General features: G+C 39.6%; 1 protein-coding gene across 2 annotated transcripts in view; it reads right to left on the bottom strand.

Annotated features, from left to right (window-relative positions):
• Mrps9 (mitochondrial ribosomal protein S9) overlaps window positions 1–18,669 on the bottom strand; it is a 52,943-nt gene that overhangs the window by 32,338 nt on the left and 1,936 nt on the right. The window contains exon 2 of one of the 2 annotated variants that reach the window (XM_052744997.1): window positions 7,720–7,899. The exons of the other annotated variant lie outside the window; for it this stretch is intronic. Coding sequence (XP_052600957.1) covers window positions 7,720–7,899 — 180 coding nt within the window. The remainder of the gene's footprint in view (window positions 1–7,719; window positions 7,900–18,669) is intronic. 2 annotated transcript variants of the gene reach the window in all.

Consider the following 18,669-nt stretch of genomic DNA (forward strand, 5'->3'; position numbering starts at 1 on the left):
TGAGTTCTAGGACAGCCAGGACAATACCACACACACCACTGTCTTCCAGTATTTGGCCTTTTCCTGCTTCAGCTTCTGAGCAGGAGTTCCTAAGGACCTGGAACTCCTAAGCCCTTTGGTTCCCTCTCCCAAATCTGGGATTACAGGCTTGTACTAGCATACTCAGATATAGAAAGTGATTACTAAAAAATTCCAGACATATATTACTGTAGCCTTAAAAATAACACCTCTTCCAAGTGATAGAATTCTAAAGTTAATAGCAATAGCATCAAGAACTTTTTGTATTTAAACAAACTCATCCATCAAATTCCTTTTTATTTTTGCTAACACATTTAGTACCCTCTAAATACCTTACAGGAAACACTAGTGAGGAATATTAGCTGAATATCATTTTCACGCATAAATTTTATACGTGACATTCAGTGAAGCCAGATTTCTATTCAAACTCAATTCTCTAAGGTAACTTTGCAAACTAAAAATCAATTGCTCTCTGTTGTAATTCACATTCCTGACAAATTCAGTTATGCCAAAAGCTTAGCTAACAGGGAGCAGCTAGAGTTGGATACACAGTCAGACACTTGATGGGAAAAGGGATGACAAGAAACAGAGAGCGAAGCCTGGCCATTCACAACAGGGGCAAACATGCACTGCCAACCACAGCCACGAGTCCCAGAATAGAAAGGGGAGTCCTGAGGCACTGTTGGCTAACACTAAACTCACTATGCTCCACGAAACGAGACAGCAGTTGATTTCAAAGACTATGAACCCCAAACACTAATCTTGGAAACTGTTAACCCCAAACACTAATCTGAAACTGTACGGGCTTCAGAGAAAGGCGGCTGAGTCGGAGTCCTCCACAACTGAAGACATCTCGGGGCTGTTTGTGAGGATTAAATGTGTCAGTGGCTCAGGCTCCCTGACCGCATCGCACACACAGGTTTTCGGTGTGTGGTAGTTCCTTTCCCTTAGCTGGAAGACTTGCTTCTGTGAAACAGTAAACTCCTGATCAGAGTGAAAAAGGGAGATCTACGGTATTTACTTTTAATTAATAGATTAGAAATACACACATTAGAGAAAAACATTATAATGTCTAAATACATAACAGCAAATGCAATGGCTGATGAAAATATTTTTCTGAATTTGGATAAACAGATTTTGTCTTTGGAAATACCTACGCAGTTTTCATGTGGAATTTGCCAAATACAGCTCATCACCTAGTCTGTCTCCCTTTTGGTTTATATATATAAAACCAAGCCTTTTAAAAAAAAAAAAGGAAAAGAGAAACCATATTGAGTAGATAACTATAACGCTTTGACGAGAGTTGGTTGTCACTGTCTGCTTCTGCTTTTACGTCTCCTTCTAAAACGCCAAAGGGGATCCACTAAAATTAATAAAAGGCCAGGAGTTAATGGTAATAAACTGTGAGAATCAGTGAAGCTGATCAATCACGTGCAGCACAGCCTAGCCCGGCAGAATTATGTCACTGGTATCAAGGAAACAGCAAACACTCACTTCCATGTGGGCTTTTGGATATGGAGCTAGGTAAGCCACATCATCCTACAGGACACCAGGCAATCTCCCCTTTAAATCAATCACGGCAAATCACTGTACTCAACAGTATCTCGGGTGGGTCTGCCAAACACAAGCCTGGGGAAGGCATTTGGGGCATTATATAATGGTTCCAGCTGCAGTATACTGTATTCCTCACTACAGATAGTTATGAGAACAGTAACATGCTGCTTATACTGTGATGAGAGAATCAATATGACTTGACCTGTTAAACATCACAGAGCAGGAGACACTGCAAGGAAGTCCCTCAGCCCAGGTTCTACAGCTTCCTGTATTGCTTCAACTCTCACGGGTTTGTCACAAAGGTGAAACCAATATAACAACAAGATTCTACATGCTGTGCATTCATATTCCTCCCAGAAATCCAACTCCATTTTAAAAGTCTATTAAAAACAAAAGGATGTTTTCATAGTAATTCATGATTTCACTGCTTACTTGACTAAAGCTAAAGGTTACTAAAACAACAGACTAAATGATCCTCAAATGTGTATCTGTCATTGACACCTCAACAAAAACATTTTATGATACATTATTCTATACAAAGTTGTTTTAAGTCTTAAATATATTTGCCTAAATATGTAACATAATGTTTGGAGTTCTTGCCATTTTAGCATTGGCAAAGTAATACGGAAAATCAATTTCTAAGTAAATATATAAAGTAACAGTCTCAATGTCACTTAATTTACCCATGTGAAAATTATAGTGAGCCTGAACTTTTAACTAGGTAACTAAATGAAGTTACAGGCCATATCTACAGTATAAAAATTTATCACTCACAAAAAAAGTTTTAATTTCCCAAACTAATATTCAAAGTAAACATTTAAGCAATGAATAAGCAACTCCAAAAAAGATAATTCACTTTTAATACAGTATGAAAATGTTTAACCCCACCCACAGATAGACTCTCTGTTTAGCTGATTAAGTAAAACAAAAATAAGCTGAACAGAAACAATTTTAAAGTCCAAAGAGACACTGGCTTAAAGGCCACAGGAGCTGGTGCAGTATCTCTTTGCTGTTTCTCCAGCCCCCTCTGCAGACCATAGTGATATATTTAGATGCCTGTTAGCTCACACTGATTTGAATGCTTCTCTACTGGTTCCTCACTGTCATGCTTTTAGAAAACATTTATTCTTTAGATAGAACAATGAAACTGTGAAGTGATTTTCATTCTTTCAAAAGGCTACTAAGTTCCATGAACATCAAAAGGTAATCAGTTAACATGGACATGTTGGTACTCACCTATAATCTACCACTGGGGAAGCTGAGGCACGTGGATCAGAAGTTCAAAGTCTCCTTGAGCTACACAGTGACACCCTGTCTCAAAAAACAGACCCCACACCCAAAGAACTATAAACTGGTATCAGACTTGAAAATCCTCAGCAAAATGCTCAAAAAACAAATCCATAAATACATAAAATTACGCAAACTGATGGAGTGGAATTATCTCATGAATACAGAGGTTATTTTAATATCTGAATATTAATTAGCATGGTATACTAGGTGGATTAATAGAATAAAAGACAACATATAGTCACAGAAAAAGTGTTAAGCAATATTCATCGTGTTAACAACAAAACAACAACTAGGTATGAGAAATAACTTGCCAAATGTGATAAAGTACCTACAAAACCCTTATGGCTAGCTTCCTACATAACTGTAAAACAATGAACACTTTTTCCTAAGTTCCGGCACAAGATGGGAGTGTCTGCACTCACATCCCAAGTTCAACTAGAAAAAGCAGATAAGAAAAAGAAAGCAGAAGGGTTCAGATAGAAAATAGCTATAGTCCCCTAACTGGTCTAGCAAGTTCCAAACCACAACCCTAGGTGGCTGTTATGCAGAAAGCAATAAACTACTACTAAAATTTCATACAGATTCAAGATGTACACAATAACCCAAATTATCTTAGGGGGAGGGAGGAGAAGAATGTCTACATTTTCCAATTTAAAATGCACTACAAAGCTACAACAATCAAAACAGACTTGCACTGGCAACAGAATAAAAATATAGACAACGGAACAGAACTGAGGGTTCAGAAATAAAACCTTCATATACATATATATGTGTGTGTGTGTATATATATATAATATATATAGTTGATTTTTAGTAAAATGACAAAAGAATTCAATGGGTGAAACAATTTCTTACAAAAAATGATGCTGGGTTAACTAAATATCCACATGTAAAAGAACAAGCTGAACACCTTGTTTCACAACTTAAATGTAAAAGCTAAAACCACAAAACCCCTAAATCAAAACAGGAGAGCAAATCTTCAGGACTTTGGTATAGTAATGATATAAGTAAATATCTAGAAGAAATAAAAAGAATGTTGATACAAAAATGTATCATACTGCTCACAGCATACTGCTCACAGCAGCTGTATTCACAATGGACAAAAATGGTCCAAATGCCCATCAACTGATGAGTAAGTAAAAAAAAAAAAAAAAAAAAAAAAAATGTCATCCCAACAGTAGAAAAGCAGTAGCACAGAGGAATGAAGATACTGTTACAAACTGAGCAAATCTTGAAATGATTATGCTAAGTGAAAGAAGGCAGTGACAAAAGGCTGAATGCTGTATGACTGTTTATACAACATGTCCCAAACAAGCAAATGACAGAAAATAGGAGCCTAGGGGTAGGAAAGATGTCTCAGTGGTTGTTAAGAGCACTTGTTGCTCTTGCAGAGGACCTGGGTTCAGTTCCCAGCACCCACTCAGTGCTTACAACCATCTTTAACTCTAGTTCTGAGGGATCTGATGCCCTCTTCTGTCCTCCACAGACACCAGGCATACAGCTGGTACACACGTTTATGCAGGCATGCAGGCAAAACATTCATACATAAAAAAAAAAATTAGTTTTTAAAATCATATACTTAAAAAAGGAGATGCCTTGTAGTCGGAAGGGTTCTCCGGTCCTGCCCAGCCCTGAGGTTGGGAAGAATCTCTCCTACCTGCGGTCCTGGAGCTGCTTGGACCCAAGCAAACACACAGAGGCTTGTATTACTTACAAACTGTATGGCCTAGGGTAGGCTTCTTGCTCGCTAGCTCTTATAATTTAACCCATTTCTATTTATCTATGAGTTGCCACGTATCCACTGCTTATCGGTATTTTCACATCTTGCTTGTTCTGATGGTGCTGGCGTCTCCCTAGACTCTGCCTTTCTCCCTCCTTGGATTTCCCACCTGCCTCTAAGCTGCCTTGCCATAGGCCAAAGCAGTTTATTTATTAATCAATGGTAACAACATATATTCACAGTGAACAAAAAGACATCCCTCAGTCCTGCCTAGAATTAGGGATTTTGAAAAAGTACCTACAGCTGAGACGAGGCCTACATAAGGAAAGAAAGACTATTAGTCTAAAGTTCAAGTGGGAACATCTTCCTTTTTGCGTGTGTGCATGATGCTTAATCTTCAGGAAAATAAAGAAATACCCACATTATCTGAGACAAGTGCCAACACTTCATTTCTCAGATGCTTCCTAGGTTATCGTAAGATAGAACCACAGAACAATAGTTATAAGGTCCCTATACTGAATCACCTTTCCCTACAAGGGCAATAACGTATCCTTCTGGGCTGGGATGTAGCTCTCTTGGTTAGAATGCTTGCCTCCTCACATGGTGTGTGCTTGTAATCCCAGGCTTGAAAGGAGAGGAAGGATGAGCACAAGTTTAATGTCATCCTTGGCTACAGGGTGAATGTGAGGCCAGCCTGAAATACGAGACCCTACCTCAAACAAAAGAAGACATTCTTTTAACTGAATCAAAAATGCAGGTCTGGGGCTTTATGAGGTACGTCTATATCATTTAAAAACACTAAAGACATTTTTAAAAAAGGAATTAAACTAAAATGTAAAATTTATAAAAATTAAAAATAGTAATCCAGCCAATTCTCTGCATTTTAGGGATTCAACTACCATTCTAAAGAAATCATGTCTATATTTAAATTGCATACTCTTTCCCCCTTCATTATTCTTTCAATGCATCATAATAAATATGTAAATGACTTTTATGTTATATAAAGTTGGTAAGTGACCTAGAGATTAACTTAAAGCATTTGGGAAAGATGTACAATCTATATAAAAATACATAGCCATTTTACGTGAGATCTTGGTATCAGTCGGGATTTAGAACCAACCCCCCATGGTAACTGTATTTAGTCATATGCTGAATAATGCTTCAGTCAACAGCAAAAACAATACATGAAGGTGGTCCAATAAATTACATTGGCTAGTATCATAACCTTCTTAGTTTGTGTAAAGGTACTATGAAAATGACAAAATTACCTAATGATAAATTTCTCAGACTATATTCACATTGTTTAGAAAATTAAATTACAAAACACAAAAATAAGCAGAAATGTTACTTTTCAGTTAAAATATAACACAAAATTAGATTTTGCTTTTAAAAAATAAGATCCAGTTTTAGAGTTGTTGAATTGCCCTGCTACCCTCTTTGGAGTGTCTTGCAAAACTAAAAGTGTTCCCCACCCAGGCGTCCCCACTCTCCACGGCTGCCTGGGGTCTCCCAGTCTATGTACCAGCCCAGTCTGATGAGTGTACCTCTCACCTCTCCTCAAAGAAGCTTTTTTGCAGCAGATACGAGACCATTACAGAAATCCAGAACTGGTTAAAATGTAGAAAATAAGCTGCCAAGGGGTAAACAACCCCAACTGATACAATTATAATACAACCCCAGCACTTACCCCTCAGAGAAGAGTGAGAGAGTGGAAAGACTGAAGCCAGAGGACCAGGGCCCCTAAAGTAAGATAGTATCTTCATGACAGGACAGGGAAACTGCACCCATGAAATCTCTACAATATTACTGCTAAACTAAATTGCCTAACCATACTACCAGTCAATATGCCAATGTGAATGGGGCAAGGCCCATCCCTATAAGCAATCAGTGGCTGCTGGGGATGGGGAGGGGAGAGCACAGAGGGGAGACAGACAGACAGACAGGTCAGTTTTTTCCAGGGACAAGTCCCTGATAGGTTATTCAATCCCAAATGGTCAGTCCTAAACACAAGTGCACAAAAGCATCACTAAATGGACCCAGTAGGTAGAGTGTGTGTGTATACGTGCGTGCACGCACATATATATGTGTACAACCCCCCTCCCTCGTGTGTGTAACAATAAAAAAGTAATGAATTTGAAAGGGAGTGGGGGACATCCAAGGACTTGGGAGGGAGAGAGGGAAGGGTAGAAATGATGTTAATAAAGTACTCATGTACAAAATTCTCAAAAAAAAAAAAAATTCAGGGGCTAGAGAGACGCCTACACACTACAGTTCTAGAGGGTCTGATGCCCTTTAATAAAGTCTGTAGGCTCCCATCGTGCACATGGGAAGCACATAAACATGCAGGCAGGACGTCGATACGTAGAACATACGTGCACATGGGAAGCACATAAACATGCAGGCAGGACGTCGATACGAAGAACATACGTGCACATGGGAAGCACATAAACATGCAGGCAGGACGTCGATACGTAGAACATACGTGCACATGGGAAGCACATAAACATGCAGGCAGGACGTCAATACGAAGAACATACGTGCACATGGGAAGCACATAAACATGCAGGCAGGACGTCGATACGTAGAACATACCCTCACTCTGAAAACTGAAAAACCACGTTGACCAAGACTTACTTAAGGGATTTTCCTTGACTCTACTTCTATTATCACACACGTCATCATCAAACTGCACAACAAAACATTCCCAAACTCTCAGTGGCTTCTATGACCTTGAACCAAAATCGAGAAAACCACTGACTTCTAATAAGACCTGAAACTTACCAAACTCTGTGAGGCTTCAAATACAGTGGCATGTCTCTTTGAAATCATGGCTCCAAGTATTAAAAACAAAACAAAAAACTCTAGCCAAGGAGAAGGGCACGGGGAAGAGAGATAATGAAAACAAATAGGAAATAAGCCAAAGCTGAAGTCATTTTAAAAATTACTCAAATAATGTGAAGTCTCAGAAAGGAAGACAAAGAAAAGGTATGTTCCACCTTACTACAGCAGATGCCTCTTCCCTTGTTCCAATAACCTGATGTAAACTTTACAGAGCCAAAGAGTTTATGCCAAGGACAGTGTCGCCCACAGCCACAGCTCTGCAGAAACACTCTCCGATCAGAGTTAACTGTACTCACGTCAACATCCTCTTCGGTAAAAGTTTCTGGATCTTCTCCCATCATGTTGGCTAAGTGCCTCTTCCCTATGTTGAAGTCTTCAATCTGCTTTTTAATAAAATCCTCTGTGTACGATACCTGTCTTGAGGCTTGGACATTTTTCTTTGATGTTACAACTGTAGTATGTATTAGCTTTAATAGCTAAGGGTATGGAAAGAAAAGAAAGTTTTTTAAATTAAACAGTGATATACTTAGCAGGTCACTGTCTCTAAATAAAACATCCTCAGTCAACAGGCATTCAGAAACAAAGAAAAAAGGTCTCCCAACCAAGGTTCTAGACCTAATCATCTCTGCGCAAAAGCTTACAAGTACATTGATTCAAGAGCATCTCAACTCATTAGAGCCAAAATGAGCAGTATCTGCGCCTCTTGACTGTGACCACCACATTTGGTACTGTTTGGTCCATGACAGTGAGCTGTCATACTGGATGTGTAAGAAATAAAGAGAAAAGCACCACTTCAAAGAAACAAACATGCCGGCAGTGCTGGCACACGCCTTTAATCCCAGCACTCGGGAGGCAGAGGCAGGCGGATCTCTGTGAGTTCGAGGCCAGCCTGGTCTACAGAGTGAGTTCCAGAATAGCTAGGGTGGTTACACAGAGAAACCCTGTTTTGAAAAACAAAACAAAACAAACATACAAAAACCAGGCAGCATGCCTTTAATTGGTACTCAGGAGGCAGAGGTGCTTGGGAGTTATGGTGGTAATGATGGTAGTATCTGTGAGTGAGGTCAGCCTGGTCTACATATCAAGTTTCCAAACAGCTAGGGATACATAAACAGACCTCTCAAACAAACAAACAGGCAAATACATGAATCAAGCAGACAAGAGGGTTGGGGGTGGTATCACGGTCTTGTGGGCACTCCCCCTGTTTGAAGGAGAAATACAAAAGTGTAGGTTTGGCTTAGGACTTTATTCTCCCCCTCATATGTACCTTATATCACATATATATTATCTTATCTATATTATACCAAACTGATATAATAAAGAAAATGACAGTATAAGGAAGTCATTTCACTCCAACTGAGATTTCTAGTCAACTTGGCTCAACATGCTAACTACAAGGAAGGCTTTCTCGTCTTTCTGGAGGCAATAGTCATCACACTTGCTGTTAGTGGTGGTCCTTCTATGCCACACGAGGAACTTCCTTCCAAGGTATCAACCTCGCCTTCAATGAACAGTGTCAAAGACAATATAAAAATAAGACAGACTGTTCTAGTCTTCTCTTAAGCCCTGAACTGAACCCTTTTACGGCTGCCCCAGCAAATTTAAACACCGCTAATAATACTCTGACTTCAAAGTCAAAATCTTAGTAATACTTTCAGTTCTTGTCTCACGTACATTAAAAATCTCCTTCACAAACAAAAGACCATCCTTCCCACATTTTTCTCCTTCCTTTCTGAGACTCTTAAATTCAGAACATTCTACAGCAACTTACCACTAAGGTTGCTTACAAAAAAATGAAAGAAAAAGAATAGACAAAACATTACAATACCCAATTAACAATAAAACTTACATTCTGAACCGCCTCTGAATTAACTGGGTGAAAACTACTTTAACCCACTCTTTAACCGGTAAGAAACAGCAATTTAAAGTTGCATAAAACCTTAGTTTATTTTTGCTAGGAAAGCAGAGCTCCATCTTTGAAAAATATAATTACTCAACAATTATATTCTCACAATACAATGCTTTACAAAGTGTTACTATCAATGAGTAAAAACAAGACCACCAGTGGCTTAGGTTCACAGAAGTTCCTCTTGTTTTGCTTTTCCTGGTTTCAGTTACTTGAGGATAAAGGATGAATGTGATACAATTATTCTGAGATGGAGCTATATCCACCTAACTTATACCGCTATAACGGCTGTATTTTATTATTAGTTACAGCTGTTTAAGCTCTCATTGTGCCTAATTCATAGGGCAAACTTTATTGTAGAAATGTTATAATAGGAAAAGCACAACATATACAGAGGGAGTACTGGCTGTAGTTTTGAGCACTCAGTAAACTCAAAAAGCATCCCCTGTGGGATGGGAGTCAGCCTGTTTTAGAGAAAGAGTCTATTTTAATCCCCGTGCTCACAGTCTAGTGCAGCCATTTTTCCAATCTAGGAGTTTTATCATCTAATGTGTTTAACAGTTTACATATCCTTTTAGCTGGTTGTTTTTATGATACCAGCTCTAATTTCAGCAATGGAGAATCTTGCTACCTATGTAGGCAATTAAAATAAAAATGCTTTCTGCTTTAAAAATCCAGGCAAACGTATGAATTTGGGGCCCAAGGTACAGTAATACAGTGGATTATTATTTCAGTGGTGTCAATGCCAAAAGGATCTGCACACTACAAGCAGATGTTTTGACCATGGTGAGGACAGTGCTCTCAAATGCAGTTGAACCCCTGATTCAAACCAACCCAGAAGACCCTCTCTCGGTTTACTCCCACTACACTTCCCAGCAGCCAGCATCATAGGCAGCAGATCTGAGCCTCAGGTAAACACGAGTCCATGCTCTGCAGTAAAGGAGTCTAGAGGAGGGCACAGTCAGGGAGGGAAGCCACAGTCCCACTGCAGAAAAGCTCAGAGTGAGATGTCTGATGAACATTCCAGGAAGCAGACGGCTCTGTGGATATACACAGGAGAGATCTGAGATAGAGGTATGTGTCTGTTAAAATCTACTTGAAGTTGGGCATGACAACACACATAGGAACCTTTAATTCCTATATGCAGGAGGATGCCAAGTTTGAAGTTAGCCTGAGCTGTATAGTTAGAACCTGTCTCAAAACAAACAACCAACCACACAAAACCAAAACTGGGGTTGGAGAGATGGTTCAGAAGTTAAGAGCAATTGCTGCTTTTCCAGAGTGCTGAAGTCTAAGCTGATCCTAGGCTTTCCCTGAGACCCTGCTGTATGGAGAAGGAACCATAGCTCCTTTTCTAAACCAGGAATACACTTGGCTGAGCCAGTAATGGCCTGAGGCCAGGGCCTTAGGGGAGCTGTGACTTCAAATCCTGAGAACTCAACTCTTCCTACCCTAAGGGGCTATTGGTTATCAGTCCCAAGACCCATGGGCTCCTCTCAGAAGTCCTTGAGATATCCTGTGTTCCCCTTGTGTAACATTGTTCAGTTAGCATCCCAGTAACTTCTGTCCCATAGTATGCTGGCTTTTTGCTGACTCTGTCTCATTTTTTTCATAAAGATAGTATGTAAGAAGCTGTTAATAAGCTTGCTTGGCATAAGACATAGCTTATGCAAGACATCCTGATCCCAAACTTTCCTATCCCCTCACCTTTTGATCTCCTCGTCCTCTCTCAGGACCCTGTAACTGAAGAAAGACCTGCTGGTCCAGGTCGCAGAGGACCGGAGCTCAGTTCCTAACACCCACACCAAGCAGCTCACAACACCCTGTAACTCTGGCTCCAGTGGACCTGACACTCCCTCTGGCCACTTCAGGTACCCACATACATGGCACATACTCAAACAGGCACATAAATAAAAATAAATCTTTTTAACAAAGTCAAAGCTGCTTGACAGATGATGCTCATACACCGGGGAGTATGGGAAATGACAGGTATTAATTAATGTTATATGAATATAACTCTATCATGTAAAGAAACAGCTTATAGCCAAGGGATCATAGGCAGAGAGGTAAAATCATGCCTTATGACTACTGTTTTCTTTGTGAAATAGATGAGATTCTTTGTGATGATTAAGAGGGGAGGTATGATGGACCAAATACTTCCCATTCAGAAGGCAGTGATACAGTATTTAACGTGTAGACAGAGAAACTACGAGCAAGCATTCACACTGGTGTAAACCAGAGTTCCATCCATTCTGTGTCTGTAATAATTGGTCAATCATCTTTTCCTCCTCAGGCAAGTTTATTAGGGTACACAATATATCACCACACATCAACTTGTATGCTGAGGAGTTGAAGAGAGCTGCATGCTAAGGCACATGGTACCTTTCAGCACTAAAAAGTTTGCCACTCTTGGTAATCACTTTACCTTGAATTTAATTTGGTAGGATCATAATGCAACCTTGTCAACCTCCTATTTACAATGCCCTGGAATATCAATGCCTGTACTTTTCATTTAAACTCTAGGCCACTAGAGAGTGTGTATGAGTGTGTGTGTGTGTACATGTGTGTAATCTGACTTTTTAGTAAATGAAAATATCCTGTTCACACTGGCCTCATTATTCATCTTGACATTTTTTGTTTTCTATCTATTTAGGAAATTAGATAATACCCACTCACTTTTCCCCCAAATATTCTGCACTTCAGTCATGGCAACGATCCTTTCTCCAGACACAAATTCTCCTGGTCTCTGCCTTCTGTGCAGTGCTTACTTAACCCTTCATTTCCAGTCCTTCCCACTTCCTGCAGTATCAGGTCTACTCTTGCAGCCACTCTTGAACTTTAGCTTCACTGCTGGTCTGTCTTCAAACTCCATGCCTCAATAGCCTCCCTCAAGCATAGCCTGACATGGCCCAACTCACAGAGCTGTCCCTCACCCAAACTTTCTAAGAATGTCCTTGATGATGTGACATGGTTATGGTCAAAATAAGATTTTTTTGGTCCCTTCTTATCTAGAGAGGAACATCCCAAGCCTGCAGGGGATAAGTGAAACCACAGATAGCTCAAAAATCTCATCTACTATTTCCATACATACTTAACTTCTAATAGTAGCACCGCAGATTAGCAAGAGTAACTCATGATCATATGGACAAGCCTAACTATATGCAGGGACAGAGAAAGCTCTACAAGTGTGGTCTCACTATTGAGAGAGAGACAAGCACTGTGGGACTGAAGCCGACCACGAAGAGCTGAACCACGAAGGCAAGGACTGCTGCTGTACTTCCACTGTTGGATGAACAGCCATCGCAGGATCTCCATCTATCTGGGCTGCTCTCCCTGTGCTTCTTTGGTTCCTACATTTTAGCATCTTCTCAAGTGAAAGAGCTGATCACTGACTTGAAGGTTTGTTTCCTCACTTCATTTCTTTCTTCACTTGTCAATCATATTCTCTGGAGTTTGTGACATGAGATGACAGCTTTCCTAATTTTAACATAAGTGAGGCCTAAATATATTTACAAAAGTTTTCCCTGTTCACTTAAAAGACTTTTAGAGATGTCCCTAATTTGGAACATTTTTTTCTCAAAGACATAAAAATACAACATCCACAAGAAACAGCCCGATGAATACATTTCTTCTTAAAGATTCTGAATTATTCCAGCCATGAGTTCACATAAAAGCATGTATACTGAATGGAGCCTACTACTCATTGGTACAGTCCATTAAGGTGAGGCTGAATGAAAAACAAAACAGAGAATTTCTTTGCACCATGAAACAATCCTGACAGAATCAGCTACAGGTGCCATGTCCAACTGCAGAGCCATGATGCCAGAATTCTCGTCAGACTTTTGTTCAAGAGTAGTATAGACACAACGTGACAAATTTGTTTCTTTTTAAAGATAATCAGTGGGTCAGACAACTATAATTTCAATCAAGCTGGCTGCCAAAGAGGCAGACACATCCTGACAGCTATGATGTCCCAACTTTGGCCAAATGCCAGTGTCAACGTTACTTTAATGGTATTATAGCAGTATTAGGCGGTTTCTTTTTAGTTTAATTGGATAGAAGGGGATCAAAGAAGACTGAGCTGCTACTTTGAATAGGAAAGGTGGAAAAATATAATGAGGAATTTTTAAAAAGGTAAATACTGAATTCATATTAGAAAGAAATGTGAATGGAAAGAAACTATATAAGGACTCCCATAGAGGAATTACAGTAACCTCTTTGAACAAATGTGTAGTTGTATCAGTTAGAAGCTTCTGGATATAAGTAAAAGAAAGCTCCCTGATTAAACTAAGTAAAAGGTGCCCGCGCTCCTGGAAACACCCCTTATGAAACTCCCTGGATCAAAAAACCAAAATAAAACAAGACAGCAGTGAAAGGACTGCTAGTTGAGAAGAGGAAGGGATAAATGGAGGATGACAAGGGAGATAACAGTCAATAGTCACTAGTTACATGTATGAAAATGTGATAATGAAACCTATCATGCATAATTAATATATATGAATGAGCATTTTATTTTTGTAACTTTTGATAGCTCTTTCCAGGATCTTTTTTTTAAAAAATGTGTAAGTGTGTGTGCCTGCTTGTCTGTACACCACATGCATGCAGGTCCCCACAGCCAGAGAGAGCACTGGATCTCCTGAAAATGGAGTTATGGGCAGCTGTGATCACTCAATGTGTGTGCTGAGACCTGAACCCAGGTCCTCTGCAAAAGCAGCAAGTGTTCTTAACTCCTGAACCATCTCTTCAGCCCCACTTAAAAAAATTAAAAAGAGACTACACAACTATATGTAAAATCAGGCAGGTCTGAGGAGTTCTCTGACAAGGAAAAACAAATTCCGATGATCCACAACAGGTTAAATATAATCAGAATGTGGTCATTAAGATTAACTGAGACACCACTATCTTGTCTCTTAGGTTCAAGATGTCGAGAGAATTATTACCTAGGTGGGCGAAGCTAGGTCAGGTGTCCCAGGTCACAGTTCTTCGGGAACATATTAAAAAAACAAACAAACAAAAAACCCAAACACCAGATTCCCCGTGAAGTGTTACCATGAAGGGGAAATGGCTGCTGCTTGCATTTAGTAAGACATTTTGCTAGACTGTCAACAAAAAATTCACCATTCATATTCATTCCACAATCACGTATATTAAGACACTCAGCATACTTACCAATCAAATAAAATATACAGACCATGTCTGAATAATGATTAAAACAACCCAATAACTATAAAAAGTTATGGGTGCAACCATCAGGGAAATATGACTATAGTGAGCCTAAGTGATGCTATCTCAAAACCATTACTCACTTGAGCTACAGTGGTGGTAGGGAAGCTATACTTAAAGCAGAGAAACGGCCTAATTCTGTTAGAGATGTACTTACTATTCAAGTACAAGTCACACAACAGAATGTCTGCTTAACATTAGCCACCCCTGGAGGATAGAATGGGTCGAAGGGAAAGGGAGGAAGAGAGGGAGGGAACAAGATGAGGAGGTATGGATCAATCACCAAGCTTTCTTAAAATAAATTTATAAATGGATGCATAAAGAAAACATCAGTTTTAATGTAGAGGTACTTTAGTAATTAGGGCAATGAAGGAATGCACTAAAATGTATCCAGGACAGGACAACGTCTTAAAGGGAACAAACACCTCTCTAAAGAGGCTATCTTTCCCACTACTAATAAACTACAGTTAAAAATACACACTCAAGGACTGGGCAGAATATCTAACTAGCATGCATATGGCCCAAAGTTTGACCTTTAGCATACATACCACAACAGATAGACAACATATATATATGTGTATGTATGTATATATATATATGTATGTGTGTGTGTTTGTGATGTATATATACTTGTGAATATACAGTATGAATAATACTGATATTCAAAAATAATCTAAGAAAGATAAATAATTTACAAAACTGAATAGAGCCATCTGATAAAATGTAAGTCAATTTTAAAATGCATCTTGCAAGTACTTTTGGCCACTGAATAAAAAGTAATTTTTTTTATAAAATTAGACCAACATAGTAATGTGTTAAAAACAGGATGTTACAATCCTTGGGAATTCATGAGAAATAAAATGAGAGATGCTGTACATAGAGACAGGAATGAATTTACTATGAAACCATAACATATAAGGATTAAGCCATCAAATGTCAGTGATCATTCTTCTCTGGCAGATCATCCAAATTAGCAAGGACATCATGTTGGGTTTAGGGAAAACTAAAGATTTAGGTATTAATAAAATGCTTAGTAGAAAAGAAAAAGCAAAAAAGTATCTCACCAAAATTTTGCAGCTATGTTTTTCAAAATAGCAATGTCTCTATCACTTTTATTTAAAAAGCTATAGAGTTTAAAAAGCTAAAACAGCATGCCACTCTATTAAACTATAATCATAGAGGGTTTTTCAATTCCTGGGTAATATTTCCATGAAAGGGGACTTACCAACTGTTCACAATAATGCCAACACTATTTGGTTCACTTGTGACAAGTTCAAAACATAACAAAACAAACCCTTCACTCCCTAAAAGAGCAGAGCATACATGACACTTAACAAAACTTCCAATCCCTCTGACACGCTGAGACTGAGGGAAAACTAGCTCTCACCCCAACCGCTTTTAGTTACTTGCTTTCACCACTGATCTGAGAGAGTACCAGCTAAGCAGGCTCTTTTTCTAGTTTGTACATTACACCACTAAGGTCACAAGGTTAGTGATGCCGTTCAAGAATTAGGAAGGAACTCACATCTGCTGTAAGCAGCAACTCTGTCTGCTAACAGGTGACCTTTTGACTTCATGCTAATATGGCCAATGTGCTGGATAGTTTTTGTCAACTTGTCACAAACTACAGCCACGTGGAAAAAGGGACCCTGCAATGAGGACCAGCCTTCATTAGACTGGCCGGTGGGGCATTTCCTTGATTAATGATTGATATAGCAAGGTCCAGTTATGGGTGGTGCTACTGCCACCCCCATGGGGTCGGGGGTGAGGGAAAGGTGGATCTGAGTTGTGTAAGCAAAAGTGAGCAAGCCATAACCAGTGAGCCAGTAAGCAGTGTTCCTCTGTGGTCTTCAGTATCTGCATGGAGCTCCCAGCCTAACTCCCCTTGATGAGGGACTGTAACTTCTACCCTCAATCAAGTCAGTTCCTCCCCAGCTTGCTTTTGGTCACAGATTTTCTCACAACACAAAGAAAATACAGCTACTTTCTATGAAGAGCCAGGAAGACAATTAGATATGACAGACCACCCATCACAGAGGCACTTTCGCCCACCTCCAATCACCTTTCCTACACTCTAGTCAACCATGTTTTTTATCTCCTAAATACTATACACTCTGACCTCAAGGAGGCAGAGTTGAAATTTGCTCTCCTGGGTCCAGTGGTCTGACAAGTGAACAAATCTTTCTCCCAAAACAACACTGTTTCAGTGATCGGCATACTAAGTGTGGCCTTAATGTGCTTGGTTTGATGACTCCAATCTCAGACTCGGTCCCTAAGTGGCTAATCAATTATTTGTTGTTGCCAGAATCTACTACGATTATTCCTGTACCTTTCAATACCTTTGAGCAATATATCCTTCTAGAGCATAATAACTACGTAATATTTATAGGTAATGTATAAAGCACATTCATATACATGAAATTTACTAATTGCTGCTAAGCTTCCACTTTATTATCGCATCCCCTGGGAAGCTGCCCATAATCACCTCTGTAACCCTCCACTGACTCTACAATGAATTAGGTAAATACATTTCTGTGGCTCTTCTGTATTTCCTTCTGTAAATCTCGCACAGCACATTACAGATTCCGAGCATGTGAGGGTGTTCTTTATGAAAAGTTTGGTCACTCACATATACGACTGTTATCCTTAACCAAACTTGGGAAGCTCAGAGATGCGAGACTGTGTTGAGGCATACTATAAAACGGGTACACCGTAAGAATGACAGAGGAGGAAGTCAGCTAGTAACGGACCCAACTGAGAACCAGGAGTCACCTAAGTAAAGCTTGCTTCCTTTTCTTCATTAGATTAGTGTTTCTTAAAAATCTTACCGTCACCCACAATTTCTGTTTATATTACTACCTAGTACACACTTACCAGTGTAAACAAAATGCAAAAACACTCTTTAGGAAATGCATTTTATTATTCTATTACCTCTACTCCTTTCAAGCTGTTTACGACCTCTGAAGAGATTCCATAATTAATGGAACATGACCCAAATATGAAATGAGTGGAGTTAGCTGCATAGTGTTTTATTTGCTCATAAAGTCATTACATTTTTTTTTTGTTTTAGAAAACGTGGGCCCCAAGAGAAATACAGCTATTAATGCTGGATGCAGAAGTAGATAAGTGTTTTTTAATATGAACATTAAGAAACATTAACATTTCAGACAGGCATTGTACAAAAAAAGGTTTCTAAATATCTTTATGCGTGTATGTATACATACGTGTGTGCGTGCATGCGTGTGTGTAGGGAAGAGGGAGAAGTCATTTGAAAGAGGATGGCCCCAATAGGCTAATATTTTGATGCTTGGTTCCTAGCTGGTAGAACTGTTTTGGGGAGGATTAGAAGATGTGGTCTTGTTGGAGGAGGTGTGACATTGGGGGCTGGACTTTCAGGTTTCAAAAGCCCATGCCAAACCCAGTATCTCCCTCCCCCATCTCTTCTCCTCCTCCCCCCCCCCCCCCCCCCCCCCCCCCCCCCCCCCCCCCCCCCCCCCCCCCCCCCCCCCCCCCCCCCCGCCCTCTGCTGCTGCTGCTGGTGGATTAGGATGAAAGCTCTAGCTTTAGCTACTACCCTGCTACATTCTTGCCTGTCTCCATGCTCCCCATCATCATGATCATGACTAACCCTCCAAAACTGTAAGCAAGCCCTAATTAAACGTGTTCTTTCATAAGTTGCCTTGATCATGTGTCTTTTCTCAGCAATAGAAAAGTGATTAAGAACAGTGCGTGTGTGTGTGTATGGAATGATTAAGAACCTAAAGGAGTTAAGTTTTTCAGTTATTATTTAAGATGGATTTAATGTGTCAAAATATACGCTGTGGTGGTATTCAGGAATTTGGGGGGGGGGTCAGCCCTAAGACAACCATTCCTTGAGAGTGCTAAGGATCAATTCTCATAGGTAGTGGTCAACATTTGAGTATCTGGTTCAAGAAATGTGCTCAGTAAACATTTGGCATACCGATGTGGATGGGTCATTTCAAGAGTGGACAGGGAAATAAATATTAGCAAAGACCAATGCCATCCTACAACATTAACAAGCAAAGTTATTAAATTAAAAATCTGAATAACGGTAGAAAAGGGAACATTCTCATAACTCAATGATAAAAAGGAGAAT

This window comes from Peromyscus californicus, unplaced genomic scaffold (genome assembly GCF_007827085.1).
Source record: "Peromyscus californicus insignis strain IS unplaced genomic scaffold, ASM782708v3 Scaffold_19__1_contigs__length_69161282, whole genome shotgun sequence".
In the NCBI taxonomy this organism is placed as follows: Eukaryota; Metazoa; Chordata; class Mammalia; order Rodentia; family Cricetidae; genus Peromyscus; species Peromyscus californicus.